Source organism: Peromyscus leucopus, chromosome 3 (assembly GCF_004664715.2).
Source record: "Peromyscus leucopus breed LL Stock chromosome 3, UCI_PerLeu_2.1, whole genome shotgun sequence".
In the NCBI taxonomy this organism is placed as follows: domain Eukaryota; kingdom Metazoa; phylum Chordata; class Mammalia; order Rodentia; family Cricetidae; genus Peromyscus; species Peromyscus leucopus.
In genome coordinates this window covers 126,555,253-126,575,441 of record NC_051065.1, presented here as the reverse complement: position 1 = coordinate 126,575,441, position 20,189 = coordinate 126,555,253, and the positions used below count along the sequence as shown (strand labels likewise).

Sequence of the window (20,189 nt, the reverse complement as noted above, 5' to 3'; positions counted from 1 at the left end):
ACATTGAGTTGTTTATAATTTTGGAGTTTAGTTTTGCTTTGTTCAGGTTGTAACTGTGTCCTGGTTCTTCCCTCTTCAAGTAAGAAAGTACTTGCTTTTGATTTTACAGGAGCCCACAGCTGAGAGACTGAGATTTTAGGTTTTAAAAGAGACTTTGGATTTTCAAAGAGACTGAATTTTAAAGTGTTTTTTAATTTGTAAAGGCTGTGGGACTTGGAAAGTTTGTATATTGTTTTGTATTGTGATTTTGATGTTAATGTGTGGTTTTGGGAATGAAGTAGAAAGGAAAAGTTATGACTTAACAGTGATACGTTTGTGTGTCAAGTTGACAAGGAGTAATTGTCCTGGCCAGTTTTATATCAGCTTGATACAAGGTAGAGTCATCTGAAAGGGAAGAGCCTCAATTGGGAAAATGTCTCCGTAAGATCCAGCTGTAGGGCATTTTCTTAATTAGTGATTAATGGGGGAGGGCCTAGCCCATTGTGGGTGATGCTACCCCTGGACTGATGGTCCTAGGTTCTATAAGAAAGCAGGCTGAGCAAGCCATAAGGAGCAAGCCAGGAAGCAACCAACACTCCTCTATGGCCTCTGCATCAGCTCCTGCTTCTAGGTACCTGTTTGAATTCCTGTCCTGGTTTCTTTCAATAATGAACTATGATGTGGAAGTGTAAGCCAAATAAACTTTCTCCACAAGTTGCTTTTTGGTCCTGGTGTTTGATTGCAGCAATAGAAACCCTAATTAGGATAGGTGTATGTAGCTAGAGTTTTCCTGCCTGGCCCACAGTCAGGACAAATCTCTGTCACCTGCCAGTCCCACAGCTGCTCAGACCCAACTGAGTAAACACACAGAGACTTATATTGCTTACAAACTGTATGGCCGTGGCGGGCTTCTTGCTAACTGTTCTTATATCTTAAATTAATTAAATCCATTTCTATAAATCTATACCTTGCCACGCGGCTTGTGGCTTACCAGCATCTTCACATGCTGCTTGTCATGGCAGTGGCTGGCAGTGTCTCCCTCTGCCTTCCTGTTCTCTCCATTCTCCTCTCTGTTAGTCCCGCCTATACTTTCTGCCTGGCTGCTGGCCAATCAGTGTTTTATTTATTGACCAATCAGAGCAAAACATTTGACATACAGACCATCCGACAGCAGGTGTATAAACTGAAAAGGGATTCCATAGAAGACTTGACTCTCATGGTGATGGAGGTGGAGACATCCCATGACAGACCCTTTGCAGGCCAGCAACACAGATGTCAGCAGTGGGGCCTAGACCGTCTGCAGGCTAGCAACAATATTGAGAGCAAAAGCTGGATTGTATGCATTACTGTGTTCCTAGTTTGTAATAAATAGTAGCAATTAATTTTTGAAAGAATGAGCATTGTGGGATGAATAGAAATATGTCCGATGAGGACAAGAGGGAAGGGGAAGAGCCAGGACCATGGGAGGGAGGCGTGGTCCAAGCAGAGAACTGAGTTGAGAGATGGACTGAAAGGCCTGGGAACCGCATTGCAGCTGTGGCGCTCTCATCGGTGAGACCGGAGACAGTGGGCCAGAGCATGAGGAATCTTATATGCTGTGCTGCAGTGACCTTCATTTCTTGTCCTTTGGTTTTCTTGAATATAAGTGGCCTCTAAAAGGACAATAATGATACTTGTATTTGAAATAATAAGAAAGGCTAAATGAAGTGATAATGAGTAGTCTAGCGTAGACTGTACATGTAAAAGTACTTAGTAATGTAGCTATTTCCACAGCAAAGCATTCATTACGGCATGCATAAAATAAGCTATGTTAAAAGTACTTTTGGTATGTGAGGACTCATCTTCTACAGTCCTGTGACTTAAGTGTTCTGTTCATGAGTTTGTTATTGGTAATTTTTGTCATTGGACATTTCAAATCAGTTACCTTTAAAAATTCAAATACTAAGTATTTTAATTTGAGAACATGAACCTACTGTGCTACAAACTTTAAAATTAATGCAAGTATTTTGTCCGCTGAGTGTGGATGCTGTACTCCTATAATCTTGGGAGGCTGAAGCAGAAGGATTGCAACAAGTTAAGGACTAACCTGGGCTGTGGTGTAAGACCCTCTCACATAAAGGGAAGGCAGTATTTCTCTAGATGATGAGTTCTCCATCATTGCCATGGAGTTTCTTTGTTCCCACTTTCTGTTTTAAACTTGAAGAAAATAGGTTATCGTTCCGTTTTCATGTTGGTAAATGCCTTAAGTTGTGTTAGAACTGCAGGCCAGTGATTTTAAACAATGCTACTTTATACATTTTTGTCTTTTAGGTCCAGCATCCAGAAGTGAAAGGCCAATGAGAAGAAAGGTACACATGTATTTACTTTACTTGTCTCTATCTTAATGATTTATGAAGTCCTAAAATGAGGCCAAGGGTACTACCAGAGGAGGCTTCTCAAGGTCTCTGGGCAACTGCCATAGCCCTGTTAGTAGTTAGTCTAAGAATGCATCAGCTTTAGGAGGTAGACTCACTCATACATGCCCAGAAAGCAGGTGCAAAGCCTGAGTACAGACTCTCTGATGGTGCCTTCTGCAGTTAGCATTAATCTCACCAGTTACTCTCCTCTGAGCATCTTTGAGACTTAAGGCCAGTTGTTGTTGGTTGTTTTTTTCTCTTTTGGGAGACCCAATACCCAGCTCCCAAATAAATTCACACACAGAGGCTTATTATTACTTATGAACAACCAGCCTTAGCTTGGCTGGTTACTAGCCAGCTTTTCTTAACTTTAAATTATCCCGTCTACCCTTTGCCTCTGGGCTTTCCCCATTCTCTTAATTCTGTAAATCTTACTCTTACTCTGTGGCTTGCTGTGTACCTGGGTGGCTGACCCCTGATGTCCTCCCCTTCTCTGGCTCTGTTTTGATCCCCTCCATCTCTCTTTTTCTTCTATATATTCTCTCTGCCTGCCAGCCCCTCCTGTCCTTTCTCCTGCCTTGCTATTGGCCGTTCAGTTCTTTATTAGACCATCAGGTGTGTTACACAGGCACAGTAACACAGCTTCACAGAGTTAAACAAATGCAACATGAACAAAAGTAACACACCTTAAAATAGTATTTTACAAGAGCTAGTTGATAAACATTGGTCATCTAGAGCAGGAATTTTCAGAGGAGCATTACTCACTCTGTACATGTACCACCCCGATGCTGATATTTTAATGGACATTACTAAATTTTGCTGGCCTAAACCCCACTTTAGAAAAATACTTGTTTTTAATTTATGCATGTGTATTTGTGTGTGTGAGTTTATGTGCACCACATGCATGTCTGGTGCTTGTGCAGGCCAAAAGAGGACATCAGCTCCCTGGAACTGAAGTTTTGGATGGTTGTGAGCCACCTGATGTTGGTGCTGGGGACAGAACTTGGATCCTTTGCATGAACAGCAAGTGCTGTCAGCCACTGAGCCATGCCTTTAACCCCAAGCCCTACTGTTTGTATGGAGACCATCCCCTTCTGTGTGACACTTTTAAATACACACACGTGTGCTAATGTGATTTACTAAGCTTTCAAGTCATTTATCTCAGGCTTGGAGACATTGATATTTTTAAATCTGTTTAACTTTGATTAGTTTATCTCAGAGTGCCTCTTCTATATTATTAAATTTTGAAGTTGTGAATGTGTATGTATGTGTGAGTTGTGGTACCTGTATGAAGGTCAGAGGACTACTGGAGGCAGTTCTCTACTATGTGGGCCCCAGGGGTTGAACTCCAAGTAGTCAGGTTTGTGGCCAGCACCTTACTTGCTGAGCAGTCACTGGCCACTAAATATACTCTCTTACCTCCCTTATTCCCAAGTTTCTTCCCACTACCCCATCCCTACTGTTTCTTCCTCCTTTTGAGGTAGGCTCTCCTGTAGCCCAGGATGGCCTTAAACTTGCTGTGTAAGAAGTATAACCTAGAACTTTTTTTTAATGTTTAAATATTTATTTATTTTATTTTATGTGTATGAGTGTTTAGCGCGTGCGTATGTATGTATGTATGTATGTATGTGTACCATGTGTGCCTGGTATCCAAGGAGGCCTTAGAGGCTGTATGTGCTCGTAGCTGCTGAACCATCTCTCTATCCCTGGCCTTGAACTTCTGATCATCTCCTAGGTGCTGGTGTACAGGTGTGTACCATCATGCCTAGTGGCTGGGGTCCAATCCAGGGCTTTGTGCATGCTAAGCAACACTCTGCCAACTGAGCCACATCTGCAGCTCTGTCTCCAAGTTCTTACATTTCTTCATGTGTTGACTTACATCATTGAGGTTTTAAAAACTATTTTAAAATATACTTTTAAAATACTTTTTATAAACTTCATAAATGTATTTCATAAGCTTCACAAATTGTTTAATTCTTGTGAAGGAAATGTGACATTAATGGAGAGCTTGTCATAGTTTGAAGCATCTATGCAGAGATATTTATGCTGAGTTAGTGTTTTTTACTTGAGCAACAAATTTGTTGGAAATGAGTCTTTTACTTGTCCTATGTGTATGTAGTGTGCGGGCGTATGCGCCACAAATGGAGTGTGGAAGTCAGGACAACCCTGTTAACTTGGTTCTTTCCTTTCACCTTGTAGATTCTCAGGGTCAAATTTAGGTTGCCAGGTGTGCACAGTAAGCACCTTTCCCCATTTCTCACAAGCCTGGAAGTCAGTGTTTTGCAGCTTTTATGTATCTTAGTTACAGCTTTTGTCTTAAAATTAAAGAATATGTTGATATTTAAAAATTTTAAGTATTTCATGTTTCTTAGGCACTACCTCCTAGGACAGAGAAGATGGATGTTGACCAGGACTGGCCCAGTGTTTACCCTGTTGCAACGCCATTTAAACCCTCTGCTGTTCCTCTGCCTGTTCGAATGGGGTATCCAGTAAAGAAGGGCGTGCCCATGGCAAAGGAGGGGAATCTAGAGCTTTTAAAGGTAAGTGGCTGGTTCAGGCCTCAGAAAGCTCCTTGGTGGGTGTAGGTGGACTTTTCTGTCCCACCAGCCCACTTCCAAATAACCACACAGAGACTTATTATTAATTATAAAACCTCAGCCAATAGCTTAGGCCTGTTACTAACTAGCTCTTTCAACTTAAATTAATCCATATTTCTTATATACACTCTATTACCACATGGTGGTACCTTTTTTCTGCATGGGCATGTTCATCTCCTGCTTCCTCTGCATCTGGCTGGCTACTCTGCCCTCCTTCTTCCCAGTATTCTTTCAGTCTGGCTCTCCTGCCTAACCTCTTTCTGCCTAGTTATTAGACAGTTGGCTCTTTATTAAACCAGTGAGAATAAAACATCTTCACAGTGTATAAAAGAATTATTTCACAGCACTTCCCCTTTTTTTCTAATTAAAAATGAAGGTTTTAACTTTAACATAATAAAACTATACATAACGAAAACAGTTATCAAGTAAGAATTACAGTTACAATATTCAGTCCATTTGTATTTGGCAAATTTAGAGAAAATATTATCTTTGTGAGTCTAAAGTTTGTACTTTACCTTTTATCATAACTAAAGAAAACTATTAAGTCTGACTCTTTAGTCTTTAACTCTATCAAAGACCCCAGAAGGAAGTACTATAACCTAAGGACTAGGACAGCCGGCCGCCTGGACAGTAACCCAAAGTTCCTCTGCAACATTGGGGTACTTATCTTTCTTTGGCTTACAGGCCTAGAATATCTGACAGGCTTTCCTGTGAATCAGGGAATTCTGAAGGACTGTCTTGGCAAAGTTCAGCAGTTGCTTTTCTTTGTGTCCTGCTGGTCCAGTTTGGATAATATACTGTCAGCATTTGAAGCAAGGGCAGTGTTTTGTTTTGTTTTTTCCCCAAATGGCTAACTTTTGAAAGGAAAGTTACAAAGAAAGTAAAGTAAACTCCATGTGGAGTTTCTTTGATGCCCATAATCTTCTCTAAAGTAGATTGGTGCTGCCAGGAGCAGACATGTCTCACTGTCATGAAAAGCCTTAGGTTATTAGAACATTTTAAATGCCACATTCTGTAGGTCTTTGAAGTGTTTGAAGACCGTCTCTTTATCTAGATAAATCTTTTTAACCTTGAAAACATACTTAACATGACTATTATAAGTTTGATTATTATAGATGACTAACTACTAAACTCATTTCTTAATTATATGTTACATTTTTAAATGAGTTACATAAGCACAATACCCTAAGCAAGAGTATAAACATACATACAGTATAACAAAAATAACTTCAAATTTGTATCAATAAACCAAAACCGATACCATGTAAAATATTTTGAGATTAATAGTTGTTTTATTTTGGATTAAAGTAGATTCAATAATCTACCCTTTTTTTTCAATCATTCCTATATCTCCTCCCCCACCTTTTTCTTCAGAAAGAGATCCTTGAATCTAACTCATTTGTCTAGTTTTTTGTTTTTTCCCCTTTTTGGTCCATGATCAGTAACAACTTATAACCAATCTCCCCTAAATGCTGACAAACATCCATAACCCATCTTTTGAGAATGTGGGCATTGTTTTCTCTAGACTGCTTCCTACTGTTTGGGGACACTGGCATCTTTGGGGGAACCTTGAGAAAATAAAGACAATGGTTAGTCTGTGAGGCCAGATCATCTCAGCCAGCAGCCTTGAAGCTGTTCTGGATGTGGAATTCTGAGGAAACAGCAGCAGAGGTGCTCTGAGCTGTTAGATCACCTGGGCCACCCGTTGTTATTGGTGTCTGGTCCTCTTGCTCTGAAAATACATAAACTTTTAAAGGTAACATGCATATCTGCATTAATGCAAGTGTAGACTGTGTGTTGTTCACAAGTTAGCCAAAGATAATATTTTTGTTTTATGTTTGAGTAGGTGAAATACATGTTACGTGTCTTCTAGTTTTTCTAGGTTTATTTCTTTATGTCTGTAGCCAGAATTTTCAGGGGGTCTTCCTCAGTCAAACCTGATCTTCTTTAACCTGAACAAATCACAGCCTTTCATTTTCTGGGGGAACAAAAACACCACCTCTTCCCCAAAGCAACACATCTTTTGACTTCCATTTTGAAGTCAAGGCACTTTTAAAATACATAGGTTGATTTAATCCAGCAGCCTTCACAATCAGTGTCTCTCAACAGCTGTAGTTTATTCATCAGCAAATGAAGAATTCAAAGGCAACATAATAACATAAAGGATCCAGACTCCTGTGTATTTTCCATATTTATGTGGTTTTTTCTTTTGTATTACTTTATTCCTTTTTAAGGATTTTATTATTTTTAAGCCATTCTTTTTTCTCTGTCTGTATCCTTTCTCCTTTCCTTCTCAAGCCTATGTACATTTTTAAACACACTGTAACCTGTTTAGAGGTTTCTTTTGCCTGGATCTGTCTTTTGAGCATCTGTTGTGTTCTCTGATCACATGAGAAGAATCTTAAGCTACAATGTCAGCTGCTGGTGCAGCCCAGCTTGGTGTATGTGCTATGGCCCAGCAGCTGGCTCCTCCTGCGGGCAGCCACTGGGAGCCTTGTTTCTGGGCTGGAGCTGGCATAGGACTGACCCTAGGAAGCAGTGTTTGGCCTCATTTTGTGTGTTTGGAACCTTTTCTTAAGCTTTCTCAGATTTTATGTGGATATATGTTGCCAGACACCATTTGTAGGTGGGCTTTTCTGTCCCACCAGCCCACTCCCAAATAACCACACAGAGACTTATTATTAATTATAAAGCCTCAGCCAATAGCTTAGGCCTGTTACTAACTAACTCTTTCAACTTAAATTAACCCATATTTCTTATCTACGCTCTACCACATGGTGGTACCTTTTTCAGCATAGCATGTTCATCTCCTGCTTCCTCTGCATCTGGCTGGTGATTCCGCCCTCCCTCTTCCCAGTATTTTTTCAGTCTGGCTCTCCCCCCAACTTCCTTCTGCCTAGCTGTTGGCCAGTTAGCTCTTTATTAAACCAAAGAGAGTAAAGCATCTTCACAGTATGCAAAAGGATTATTTCACAGCAGGTGAGTGCTCGTCCCCCACCCCCACCCTTCCTTAACGTTAAGGGTCCAGTAGAGAGCAGCTTATTATGTTTTAGATCTTTTTTCAGGTAATAATGGATGCTGTTTATGGTAAAGAAGACTCAAAGAGTCTTAGGCATTTAATAAACATTGATCAATCCTGTGGCTTCTCTGTGGCCTTTTCTATTGTCTCCTTCAAGTAGAACTAAGGAGGGCAAAATAAACTGCTACTGAGAATCAGAAAGTGCAGATTCCACACTGATTAATTGATTCTCGTTTTTGAGGCAAGTCATAGCCCAGAGTGGCCTCAAACTCACTATGTATCTTCTGTTCCTATTTCCATGTGCCATGTGCTAGAGTTATAAAAGTTTGTTGTGAGAAGGAGGGACAAAACTGGACAAGGAGCTCTACCCAGCAGTTCAGTGAGACTTGTCTAGGAGAGCATTTCCAGGCAGACACGGATAGAGACAGGTGTAGATGTAACAGTCTTATGCAGAGTTAAAAGCCCAAGAGGTCAGAGCTGTAGCTAAGAGCTGACACTGAACGTGCCTTCTTATCACCCGCTGTCACTGTCATCCTTCCCCTCAGAAAGAGACCTACGTCCTGTGTATCTGTCTTTTTATTGACTTTCTGTTCTGCCTTCTCATTGGTTGTAAACCCAATCACGTGACCTCCTCGTCACGGCCTGTCTATACAGACCTCCAGGCCTTCTATAATTGGTATTAAGATTAAAGGCATGTGTCTCCATGCTGGTGGTGTCCTTGAACACACAGAGATCTGCCTGTCATGTGATTGGGATTAAGGGTGTGTGCTACCACTGCCAGACTTCTGCTATGGCTTGCTATTAGCTCTGACCTCCACGTAACTTTATTTATTAACATACAAATAAAATTACATTTCAGCACAAATAAAATATCACCATAGACAGGTCTTTAGATGAAGGGACTTAGTGCAGACAGAGGAGTGTTGTGTCACTGTAGGGGCTGGTGTCACTGAGCGTGCTCACTGCCTGATCTGCATCAACTGTTCTTTTTTTCCTTTTGTGATCCTGAGATTTACATTTTTATGTTTTAAAAACAAGAGAACAGCAACAAAATGCCACCCATCCCATAATCCTCGTGTTTAGTTCTTTTTTTTCCCTCCTGGATTTTAAGTAAATATTTTCTGATCAACATTCAAGATCCTTGGCATAGTTTTTAGAGTATGCTTTTTAATTTTTCTTTCCAAATGAGTTTATTAAAGATAAATTGCTTTTTACATGCTTAACATTATTATAAAAATTATACTGGTAGGGGCTGGAGAGACGGCTCAACACTTAAGAACATTGGTTGCTCTTCCAGAGGATCTGGTTTTGATTCCACATGGCAGCTCACAACCATCTGTAACTCCAGTCTCAAGGGATTCAATGCCTTCTGACTTCCTCCAGCTCTAGACATGCACAGTGCACATATATACACGCAGGCAAAGCACTCATACATAAAAAAGAAAATAAGTTCTTTTAAAAAACACTTAGATTCACTTTAAGAAATTATGCTGGTAAACTTTACTGGTTTGAAAGTAATCAACTCTTTGACCTTTCCTAAATTTTGACTTTATGCTTCACTGTGTCAGTATGAATGTATTCCTAATTTCATTAAACTGGTCAGTTAAGAGCTGAGTGTGGTGGAGCATACTTGCAATACTAGCACTTGGGAGACTGAGGCAGGAGGATCAGGAGTCCATCATAAGTTCCAGGCTAGTCTTGGCTATAGGAGACTGTTTCTCAAAAAATTAATTAATAAATAAATACAATCAACTATCTAGTTGAGATTTGCTAGCTTTGTTCATTCAGTTTATAAAATGTTTGTTGTGTGCAAAGCAAATATAATATACCAAGTTTCTTGGAGGATTGGGTGATTGACAGATTGGTATCCTTACATGCATTCAAAAATCATTATTATTATTATTATTATTATTATTGTTTTTTGGACTTTTGAGTCCAGAGTGACCTTGACTTCACAAACTTCCTGCCTCAGTCTCCCTGAGTGCTAGAATTATAAGTGTAAGCTAACACCCTGAAGCCTTTGGTTTTATAATGGAATTGCACTGTAGATACCTGACATAAAGAATGCTATGAAAGTGTTTATTTTTTTTAACATGACTGCTGTCTTGTAAGACATAAAATGAAAGATGTGTGCCATCTGATTCTGATGTATCAGAACTGAATCATATAGAATCTACTTCCTGACTGATGTCTGTGGTCGGAACCAATGCTGTAGAAAAGCTGTTGGACTTTACTTACATGATTTATTGGGCCTGTGGTTTAGTTTATAAGAATATGGTCCTATCCGTGTGTTGATGACAGAGCTGGCATGGGGGCGTAGCTGTAGTCCCAGCTACCCAGGAGGCCGAAGCAGGAAGGTCACTTGAACCTATGAGTTTGAAAATATCTGGGAAATATATCGAGACTTTAGCTCACAAAAAAAGGGAGTGGGAGGGGGAGATTTGGCTGTAATTTATCCTTTTGAAATGTCTCTATTTTTAGATCCCGAATTTTCTGCATTTGACTCCTGTGGCGATTAAAAGGCACTGTGAAGCTCTCAAAGGTAGGTTTGCTTCTGGGAACTTGGGACTGATTTTAACATAAAACAAAGAATCTTAAGTCTAATGAGATACAACTCTATGTTCTGAGTCACTGTCTCTTTCCTTTACTTTTTATTTTTTTGAGAGGGTCTTGTTGTTCTTTGCTAGGTAGCCCAGGGTGGCCTGAAATTTTATGTTATGTGGTAGTGCTCCAGGAAGGCACTACCCTCCTGCCTCTTTCTCCATTAAACAAAGATTTGTAAGTAGTTTGAGTTGTTAAGTGTGTAAGCAGTTTATGTTTGTTATTATTGTCACTGTCTTATATTTGGGTGTTTTGCCTGCATGCATATTTGTGTACCATGTGCATGCCTAGTGCCCAAGGAGGCCAGAAAAGGGTGTCAGAATCCCTGGAACTGGAGTTATGCATGGTTGTCAGCCACCATCAGGTACTGGGAGTTAAACCTAGGTTCTTCTTCTGGAAGAGCAGCCAGTGTGCTTCACTGCAGAGCCACTTCTCAGCCCTTTTATCAATGACTTTTTGCTGAGCACTGTAAACTCGTCAAAAATAAATAGAGGTTGAAACCAAGTAGACTGAGTAGACTGAGTCCGGAGGATGGTCAGTTTGAAGCTATCCTGGATAGTTTAACAGAATCTCAAAAAAACCAAACTAGCAAACAAGACAAAACAAAAACAAAAAACAAAGTGAAGCCTTAATTTTTTTTTTAATCACCAGATGGTAGACTGTTTTACCCTAATTTCATTTTACATTTAAAAATAAACACCATTGTGAATATTTAATACATTCAGTGGCAGAAGCAGGTTGTAGACGGATTTTTCTTTGGGCTGCCAACTCGCAAATAACAACACGGAGACTTATTAATTATGAAAGCTTGGCTTTAGCTTAGACTTGTTCCTGACTACTTCTTATCACTTAAATTAGCCCTTATCTTTTAATCTACATTCTTTTACGTGATTCGGTTACCTTTACTTTGTGCTGCCCATCCTGCCCTCCAAGCCTGGCTGGTGACTCTACCTTTCTTCTTCCCAGCAATCAGAAGTCCTTTCTATCTCTCCTGCCTAGCCATTGGCTGTTCACACCAATTAAAGCAATCACACCAATACATCTTCATACAGTGTACAAATATCCCACATTTCCCCCTTTTTGTCTAAATAAAAAGGGAAAATTTTAGTTCTTAACACAGAACAATCATTAGGTAAGAATTACATTCACAATGTCCAGTCCATTTGCATTTGGCAAATTTAGAGAAAATACTCCATTATCCATCCTATCTTGGTAAGTCAAAGTTTTGCACCTAATTTACTTTCTATTCTAACTTATATTACCAGTCCAAAACTTATCTTTTTAGACCTCAAAACACTTTCTTAGATAAACAACTTAAGCTTTTATGTCTTTCAGACTTATATACTTTACATTCTCTTTTGTGAGTTTCCTTTCTGAATTTGGTAACAAGGAAAACTGCAACTATAACTATCTACTCTTTAACCTCATCAAAGACCTGAGAAGGATATAATATTACCTGAGTATACAGGATGTGCAGAGCAAGCAACTTCCAAAACTATAGAAACAACAAGAGACACCTACCTGCCTGCCTGGACAGTCACCTAAGATTCCTCTGCAACGTTGGGGACTAGAATATCTGACAGACTTTTTTGTTAATCAGAAATTTTGAAGAACTGTCCTACCTATCTTGGCAAAGTTTGACAATTACCTTCTTTTGTGTCCTGCTTGTCCAGTTTGGACAGCATACTGTCAGCAGTTGAGGCCAGGGTAGTTTCTTTCCCAAATGGCTAGCTTTGCATCATAGAAAGCAAACTCCATGTGGAGGTTCTTTGATGTCCATCATCCTTTTTTGAAGTAGATTGGTGCTGCCAGCGAAGATGTGTCTCATTGTAATGAAAAGCCTTATGTTATTAAGACATTTTAAATGCCATATTCTGTAGGTCTTTGAAGTGTTTGAAAAACATCTGTCTATATAGAATATATCTCTTTGACCTTGAAAACATACCTAACATGACTATAAGTTTGATTATTATAAATGACTAACTACTAACCTGCATTTCTTAATTATCCTAAATAGTTAATAATAATAGCTTTCAAGGACTGGAAGTTTACATTACATTGTTAAATGAGCTGCATAGATACAATACCTTAAACAAGAGTAGAAACATATATATATATATATATATTATAACAAAAATAACCTTGAATTTGTATCAGTATATAAAAATTCACACCAATGTAAAATAGTGGAGACTAGTAGTTGTTTTTTTAGTTCAAAAGTAGACTCAACAATCCTTCCTTTTATCCTGTCATTTCTATACTGTATCCCCCTTTTCCCTTCAGAAAGAAATCCCTGAATCTCCTTTGCTCAGCTTTTCCCCTTCTGAAAGAAATCCCTGAATCTCCTTTGCTCAGCTTTTTCCCTGACCATGACCAACTTTCAACCAGCCCCCTAAATGATGATAAACATCCATAATCCATGAACAATCAAAAATCACATATTCCACCTCTTGGGAATGTGGGCATCATGTTTTCGAGACTGCTTTCTGTTGTCTGAGGGCTATAGCATCTTTAGGGGACCCTGAAAAAAATGAGATAACGGTCAAGGCCTGGGAGAGCTAGTTGTATTATTTTTTGTTTAGTTTCTGTGTGATGGGAAATTGTAGAGCTTATCTTGGCTGGAATAGTCTGTGAGGCTGGACCATCTCAGCTAGCAGCTTTGAGGTTGTTCTCAATACAGATTTTTGTGGAAACTGCAACTGAGGCAGGCATTCTGAGAGGCTGGGCTACTTGTCTTCCTTGGTGTTTGATCCTTTTTTTCCTGAAAGCACACAAACTTTTAAAGGTAACATATCTGCATTAACATAAGTATGGAATGTGGTGTGCACAAGTCAACTAAAGTTGATTTTTTGTTTTATGTTTGAGTAGGTAAAAGTCATCTATTAACTTTATAAGTTTGTTTGGACTGTATAACCAAACCTCTATCCATGCCATATGAAAGAATGGCATGTAATAATAAGTCATGAGGACCCTGTAGCCAACAAGATTTATCATGTCTCATCCAATCTCAGAGCTGTTCCCATAGTAGAGGGATCAGCATATACATCGCCTGTCCTGTAGTTTTTTTTTTTGGTTTCTTTTTTCATGTTTGTAGCCAAGATTTTCACAAAGTCTCCTCCAATCAAATCTGATATTTATTAATCTTGAAGAGAACCGTAACTTTTTGTTCCCTGTGGAAACAAAGGCATAACCCCTACCTCAACACAATATATTTTTGACTTCCATTTTGAAGTTAAGATAGTCTTAAAATATAGAGGTGGGTTTAATTGATCGGTTTCCATAATCCACTATCTCTCAGCAGCTAATGATTTTTGTACATTATCATTGAAAAAATTTAAAGTCAACGAAGCACCATACAGGATCCAGACACCCTGTGTATTTCCCATCTTTACATGACTTATTCTTTTTATATTACTTTATTCTTTCTTTAAAGACTTATACTATTCATTTGTTTCTATGACTGTCTGCCCTCCCCCCCCCTTTTTTTAAGTATCTAAGCACATTTTCAAACATACTGTACCTTTAGAAGTTTTCTGTGTCTGGACCTGGCTTTACTAAGTACCTGCAGCATTCTCTGACCATGTGAGACAAATCTTAAATTGCCATGTCAGCAGCTGTGTTGCTTAGCTTAGTTTTTAAACATTCATTCATTCATTCATTCATTCATTCATTCACTCACTTATTTGAGAGAGGATCTTGCTGTGTAACCCAGGTTAATCTGAAACTTGCCCTATAGAACTGGCGCCCACCTTGCAGTGTCTTCCTGCCGTTGCCTGCAGAGTGCACGATTACAGATCTGACCTGGTTAATTGTTTAAAACATTGACAGCTGAAACGTGATACATGTATGTGGTTCATCAAATAGTGGAAGCCTCCTGCTATTCCATTCCTGCCTCTCATCCCAGAAAAATCTTTTAGTCATTCCTTAGTTCTTGTAATTACTTCCAAAGGACTGCATTTATTTGTACCAGTTCTAGATCTGCTGACTTGGAGCAGCAGCTGTTGCTCCTTAGGCATTAGCGTATATGTCGTCCACCTGCATGGTGGCTCTCTCCTTCCCTCATGGAATATTAGTATTTTCCTGTCACTATGACAGAGTACCCTACTGAAGCATCTTACAGGAAGATTTGTTTGGGTTCACAATGTGAGGGGTTCTAATCTGTCACGGCAGAGAGGGTGTGGCTATGGGCTCCTGGCTGACACAGCTGGAGTGTAAAGTGTCTTACTGTCTGACAGAGCAGGAAGCAGAGCGAAAACCCCACACCAGTTTCCTCCAGATAGGCCCTACCTCCTAGAGGTGATTCGACAGCGTCCCAAAGCAGTGCCAGCAGCTCACACAGATGAGCGTGCAGAGGGATGCCACTCCCCACAGCAGCAGTGCCGTGAAGGCAAACATCTTCACGCAGGTGTGCGAGCGCGCGCTGCTCCGCAGCTGTTGGGATTCTGTAGTTGAAGAATTAGTACCTTTAGATAGGACCATCAGTGAACACCAGGATGCTATCAGGCACTCTTTGGTGCGCAGAAAACTTGTTCTGGCTTTTTAGGGAAAGAACAAAAGCTAGGGCATTTCTAAAACTGACAACTTCCAAATTGATGTCCCACTTGACACAGATTGAATTCCACGTTTTTATCTTGTAAAAGCCAGTCCACAAATGCATTCCTATACACCATGTTAAATTACATTTTTCATCTTTATTAGATTTTATTTATTCTGTGTGTGCATTGTTGCTTGTGTTAGAGCATGTGCTTGCCGTGGTGTGCATATGGAGGTCGGGGCAGCTTATGGGACTCAGTTCTCTCCCCATCGTGGGGTCCCTGGGATCAAGCTCACACCGTGGGGTCCCTGGGATCAAGCTCACGTAGTCTTGGCAGCAAGCGTCTCTGCTAACTGAGCCGTCTTGCTGACCCCATTTTTATTTTCTAAACATTTTTAAATGTGTTGCTTGTATTCTAGCAACTGATTGTTTTGATAAAGGAGTTCTCTAATTCCTAAACTGAAATCAAGGCTTCTATATAGCACGTTCAGGATAGCAGCACTGTTTCCTACAGGGCGTAAATGAGCACTTTCATATTTCCTTAATTACACTTCTGCCATCTCTGGCTTGAGATTGCATCTTCCAAAAGACTCAAGGTTTTTCAACATTTCTTCTCAGTTTTCTTTTAAAGTAGGTCACTTGAGATTTTATATCTAACTTGCAAATGGAAAATGTGAAATGCAGGAGTTCAGTAATTTACCAAGTGGAGAAGTCAAGTAAAAGCCAAGACTTTTGAAAGTCAACCGGCTGCTGTGCCTATCAGATGAGGCGCTAATGGGTCTATTATGTGCTTTCTCCTTGGCTGCGGTTTTTTTTTTTTTTTTTTTGGACACATTATTTAGGTAATTTAAAGTAAAAACTATAATTATCATCTGGTGATTGAAATGACTTATTTGCAGTTTAAAAGAAAAAAATATTCTGTGCAAAACCAACAGTCTGTGTACTTAAGCAGACTGGTCTCTTACAAGTGCTTGGCGGCCTGCGTCATGGCGTAGAATGCTGTCTGAGTCCACAGTGGAAATGATAGTCAACCTGCCCTGCTTTTCCCTTCTTCACATCAAAGTATTATCCATGTCAGAGAAGTCTCTCTTCCCTCAACACAGGCTGTAGGGATTGTCATCTTGTGAGGGTTCTGTTTGAGACAGGGTCTCTCAGGGTAGCTCAGTCTGGCTGGCACTCCCTGTGCAGCCAGGGTGGCCTTGAGTTTATGACCTCCTGCTGCTCAGCACAAGCCACTGATGGCAGAGAATCTTTGTAACTCAGAGTGATATCTTATTGACTCTGACCAAGCCTAAAGGAAGATAAACAAAGTATGACTGTTGGGAAATTGGGGAAATGTCACAGGAGAAGGGCCTCTCAGTGTCCCCCACGTTATCTGTCCACAATGATGACCAGCTTCTCTCACAGTGTGCTTTGCAAGAGGAAGACAGACATCTGAGGTGAGGTCTGTCTGTAACTGAGGAACCGATTGCTTTTCATAGAGTGGGGCTCTTCAGGGACTGAGAAGCGCCCCCAGTATGAGAAATCCTCATCCTCAGCTAAAAGCCATGTCCTTAGAGACTTGGCAGGAGTGGGGCAATGTGAAACCAGACACTAATAACTGGGGGCTGGCAGCCCCTCCCCATCCCTGCTCGGGGAATGAGAGAGCCCTGTCCATGAGTGCTTGGGCCAGACCGACCTTCTGTCTGGGCTATCTTACTTGAAGATGAGGACAAGCTGTTTGTGTTTTCCATTTTACCACACTGGCTCATCGGGGTCACATGGATGAGCAGGAGTTGGTGTGGGGACCCTCTTAGAATGATGTAAGTCGGTTTCGGGAAGAATGTTGGCAGGACTTGGCTCCTCCGGGGTCTCAGTTCCTGTCAGTTGATCTTGTCTGGTCATGTTGGTTTGGGAATGAATTAGCAGTGAACTCTGGGCACTGAACTGTCTGCCTGTTGTTGGGAAAGAAGAGTTAAACAGCAGCTGCTCGCAGAGCCTGGCACGTCCATCAAGATAGTGTGCTCAGCTTCAGTGCTGGGGACTGGGACTGGGCCTGGGCATGGTAAGCTCCCCAGCCGTACCCCAGCATCCCTGCTCCCCCCAAAGCTAACATTCTCAGGTTAGGGGGGACCACAGAAGAAAGGGGTGAGGAAGAGCAACACGCATGTCCAGTGCAGAGGAGAGCCGTGCTTGCCCTTCTGCGACTCCAGACTCCTCCAGTGACTGTCCGGTCTGCTGGCCCATGTTACAGTGGGCATCGCTTACAGAGCTACAAATGAGATAACTTTTTATCATCTCAGATTTCTGCACTGAGTGGCCAGCTGCACTAGACAGTGACGAGAAGTGTGAAAAGCATTTTCCAATTGAGATTGACACAGCGGATTATGTGTCGTCAGGACCGTCTATTCGAAACCCCAAAGCACGAGTGGTAACATTAAGGGTAAGAGCATTTTGAACACTGACTGTCGTTAGGTGTATTTTAAGTGCATTTTGTATCTGATTATAAAACAAATGCATTTTTACTGCTCGTGCAGCCTATTGTGTTTAATGGGGTGGTATTGTGTGTGCTTTGTAATCTGATGATTGCGTTTCATAGGAATAAACATCGTAACTGTTACTAAGCAATCGTTAGTTGTGTGTTGTGGAGTTGGTTCTCTCCTCCCACCTTTACATGAATTCTGGGTTACACTGAAGAGTGTGGTGAAGGAGAAGGAGAACAAATCCTACAATGCAGTTGTTCGTGGTTCCTATTAGAGACAAAGGACCTAACAGAAGCAGTCAGGGCAGATCTGTCCTGCTAGCTGTTTCAAGGTGGGGAAAGATGGCAGCGGAGCCCCTGTTCAAGACAGCAGGAGCGTGGGGCCGCTTGCTCGTCTCTCTGGATCTGCAAGCAGAGAGCTTGGCCCGAAGTGGAGCCAGGCTGTAACATGGCGGCTGTCCTCCCAGCTCCCCGATTCCTCTAGCCAGACCCTATTTCCCAAAGGTCCCGAGATGTCTCCAGACAGCACACCACCTGGGAACAAAGTGTTCAGACATGCGAGCCTGTGGGACACTTCACATCCAAACCAATGTTTGTGTGTGGCATGTGAACATATATGTATGCCTGTTTTTCTGTGACTCCGGTGTGTGCATGTGTTTTATGTGTGTGTGTGTATGTACATGTGTGTTTGTGCATGTTTGTGTGCGTGTGTGTATGCTTTCTGTGTATGTTTGTGTGCGTGCGTGCGTATATGCTTGTTTCTGTGTATGTGTGCATGTATGTATGCTTGTTTGTGTGTTTGTGGGCTCATGTATGTGTGAGTGCATGTCTATGTAAGTATATTTGGAGGTCCTATGCTCGAGTCAAGAATCATCTTGGGTTACCCTCCACCTTATTCATTAATTAAGGCAGGACCTCTCATTTGAACCCAGAGCTTGCCAACCTAGTTAGTCTAGCTAGGCAGCCCGCTCAGGAGCTCCCCATCTCTGCCTGAGCTGGAGTTAGAGGCAGTCTGCTCATGGGTCTGAACGCAAGGCCTTACACTGGTGCCGCTGCTTCAGCCTCCACAGCGTCAGTCTGCAGAACGGAATACGTGTTGTTTTTCTCCATAGTCATAAACATTTAGAATCAGGGACTTTATGTTTGTGTAAGACTTGGCTTTTAAAGTGCTTCCCTCTGTTAGTCTCATATTCCTGCAGAAGTCCCCTGAGTTAAGTTGTTCTGAGATAAAGTGACTTGAAGTTAGAGAGCAGGTGGCAGACCCAGAAGCCTGCTCAGTTCTAATGTGTGGGCCACAGTTCTGACACATTGTGTTTGCAGATACGGGAGACATTCCTCAGTGTTGTGTAGTTCTTGTGATAAGAGACAGGCGTTTGAGGATAGTGCAGTGCACTACAGCCTCCTGTGACCGGAAGTGCAGCATCGTTTGGGGTAATGTTCACAGCACAAGACTGTGGAAACAGAGCTTGTTGACCCGGAAGTCAGAGTGTTGGTCCAGCTCAAAGATGAGGATTTGCAGTGCCCTTCCAGGCTAGCAGGTGGCGTGAGTGTGCCACATAGCCACTTGTGAAGAGCTTCAGAATGTCTGGCTAAAATCCTTTTATGTAAGATATTAATGTGAATATGAGTTTTAAAACAGTGATTGCAACAATAATCAACATTGCTGCCACTTTTTTTGAACATTGGCATAAAAATTGGAATTTAAAATGTTACTGTTTAAAATTATGATTTCATAGGTGTTTAAAAAGAAAAATCACTGTATTCTCATTAGGGTATACCCAATATACCCTAATATAAAAGATACTCATTTTACTGTATGTTGTCACTGCACATAGATGTCTGTACATACATTTGCATTGTTATAAAGTAGTGCATTTTGCTATTTTCATATAAATATTTCTCCATATTGTTATCAATCAGTTATCACAGAATGAGTTGCTTATTTATCAAGCTAATAGCCTGCTTGTTGATGCATACTCTTTCCAGAAGACAGAGATGGTTCTCCTCACCTGCAGAGGGAAATGGTAGTGAATTGTTCCCTGAGACAGGGTCTCACTGTAACTCCACCTGTCTTGAATTTGGGATCCTCTTAACTACTGGGGTGGTGGGCATGTATCATGACTCAGTTCCTTTCTTTTTAAACTTTATGTATTAATTTACCAAATACTTACCTGCACCATTGCCAAGAACAAAATAGACATTGTTCCCACCCTCCGAGGTTTGTAATTTTCTGGGGAAATGGGTGGGTGAATAAGCTGCTGTGCTCTGGTGTCTGGAGAGAGGTGCAGGGTTGTTAAAGTAAGAGATGAAGACTGGTAGAATCTCAGAATCCCGTTTAACATTTTTTCTTCTTAGTGAGGTTTCAGTTCTTTCTTACTCCTGATGCTTTCCAGAGAATTAACTATGCTTGCTATGATGTGGTTATGGTTGCCACCTGCCCCTGAAGACTTGTGTATTGGGAGCTTGGTGCTCAGTGTGACAGTGATGGGACTTAGGGCCTGTGGGAGTTCCTAAGTCCTGGAGTACCCCCTGGGAAAGGATTAAGAGAGTTCTTGGGAGACCTGGATTAGTTCTTTAGAGAGCAAACTGTGGGACAAGCTAA

At 41.0% G+C, this 20,189-nt stretch overlaps 1 protein-coding gene across 1 annotated transcript in view; it reads left to right on the top strand.

Annotated features, from left to right (window-relative positions):
• The window catches only part of Mrps35 (mitochondrial ribosomal protein S35), a 35,536-nt gene that overhangs the window by 3,290 nt on the left and 12,057 nt on the right, over positions 1–20,189 (top strand). The window contains exons 2-5 of the mRNA XM_028891628.2: positions 2,290–2,327; positions 4,748–4,915; positions 10,473–10,533; positions 17,409–17,548. Coding sequence (XP_028747461.1) covers positions 2,290–2,327; positions 4,748–4,915; positions 10,473–10,533; positions 17,409–17,548 — 407 coding nt within the window. The remainder of the gene's footprint in view (positions 1–2,289; positions 2,328–4,747; positions 4,916–10,472; positions 10,534–17,408; positions 17,549–20,189) is intronic.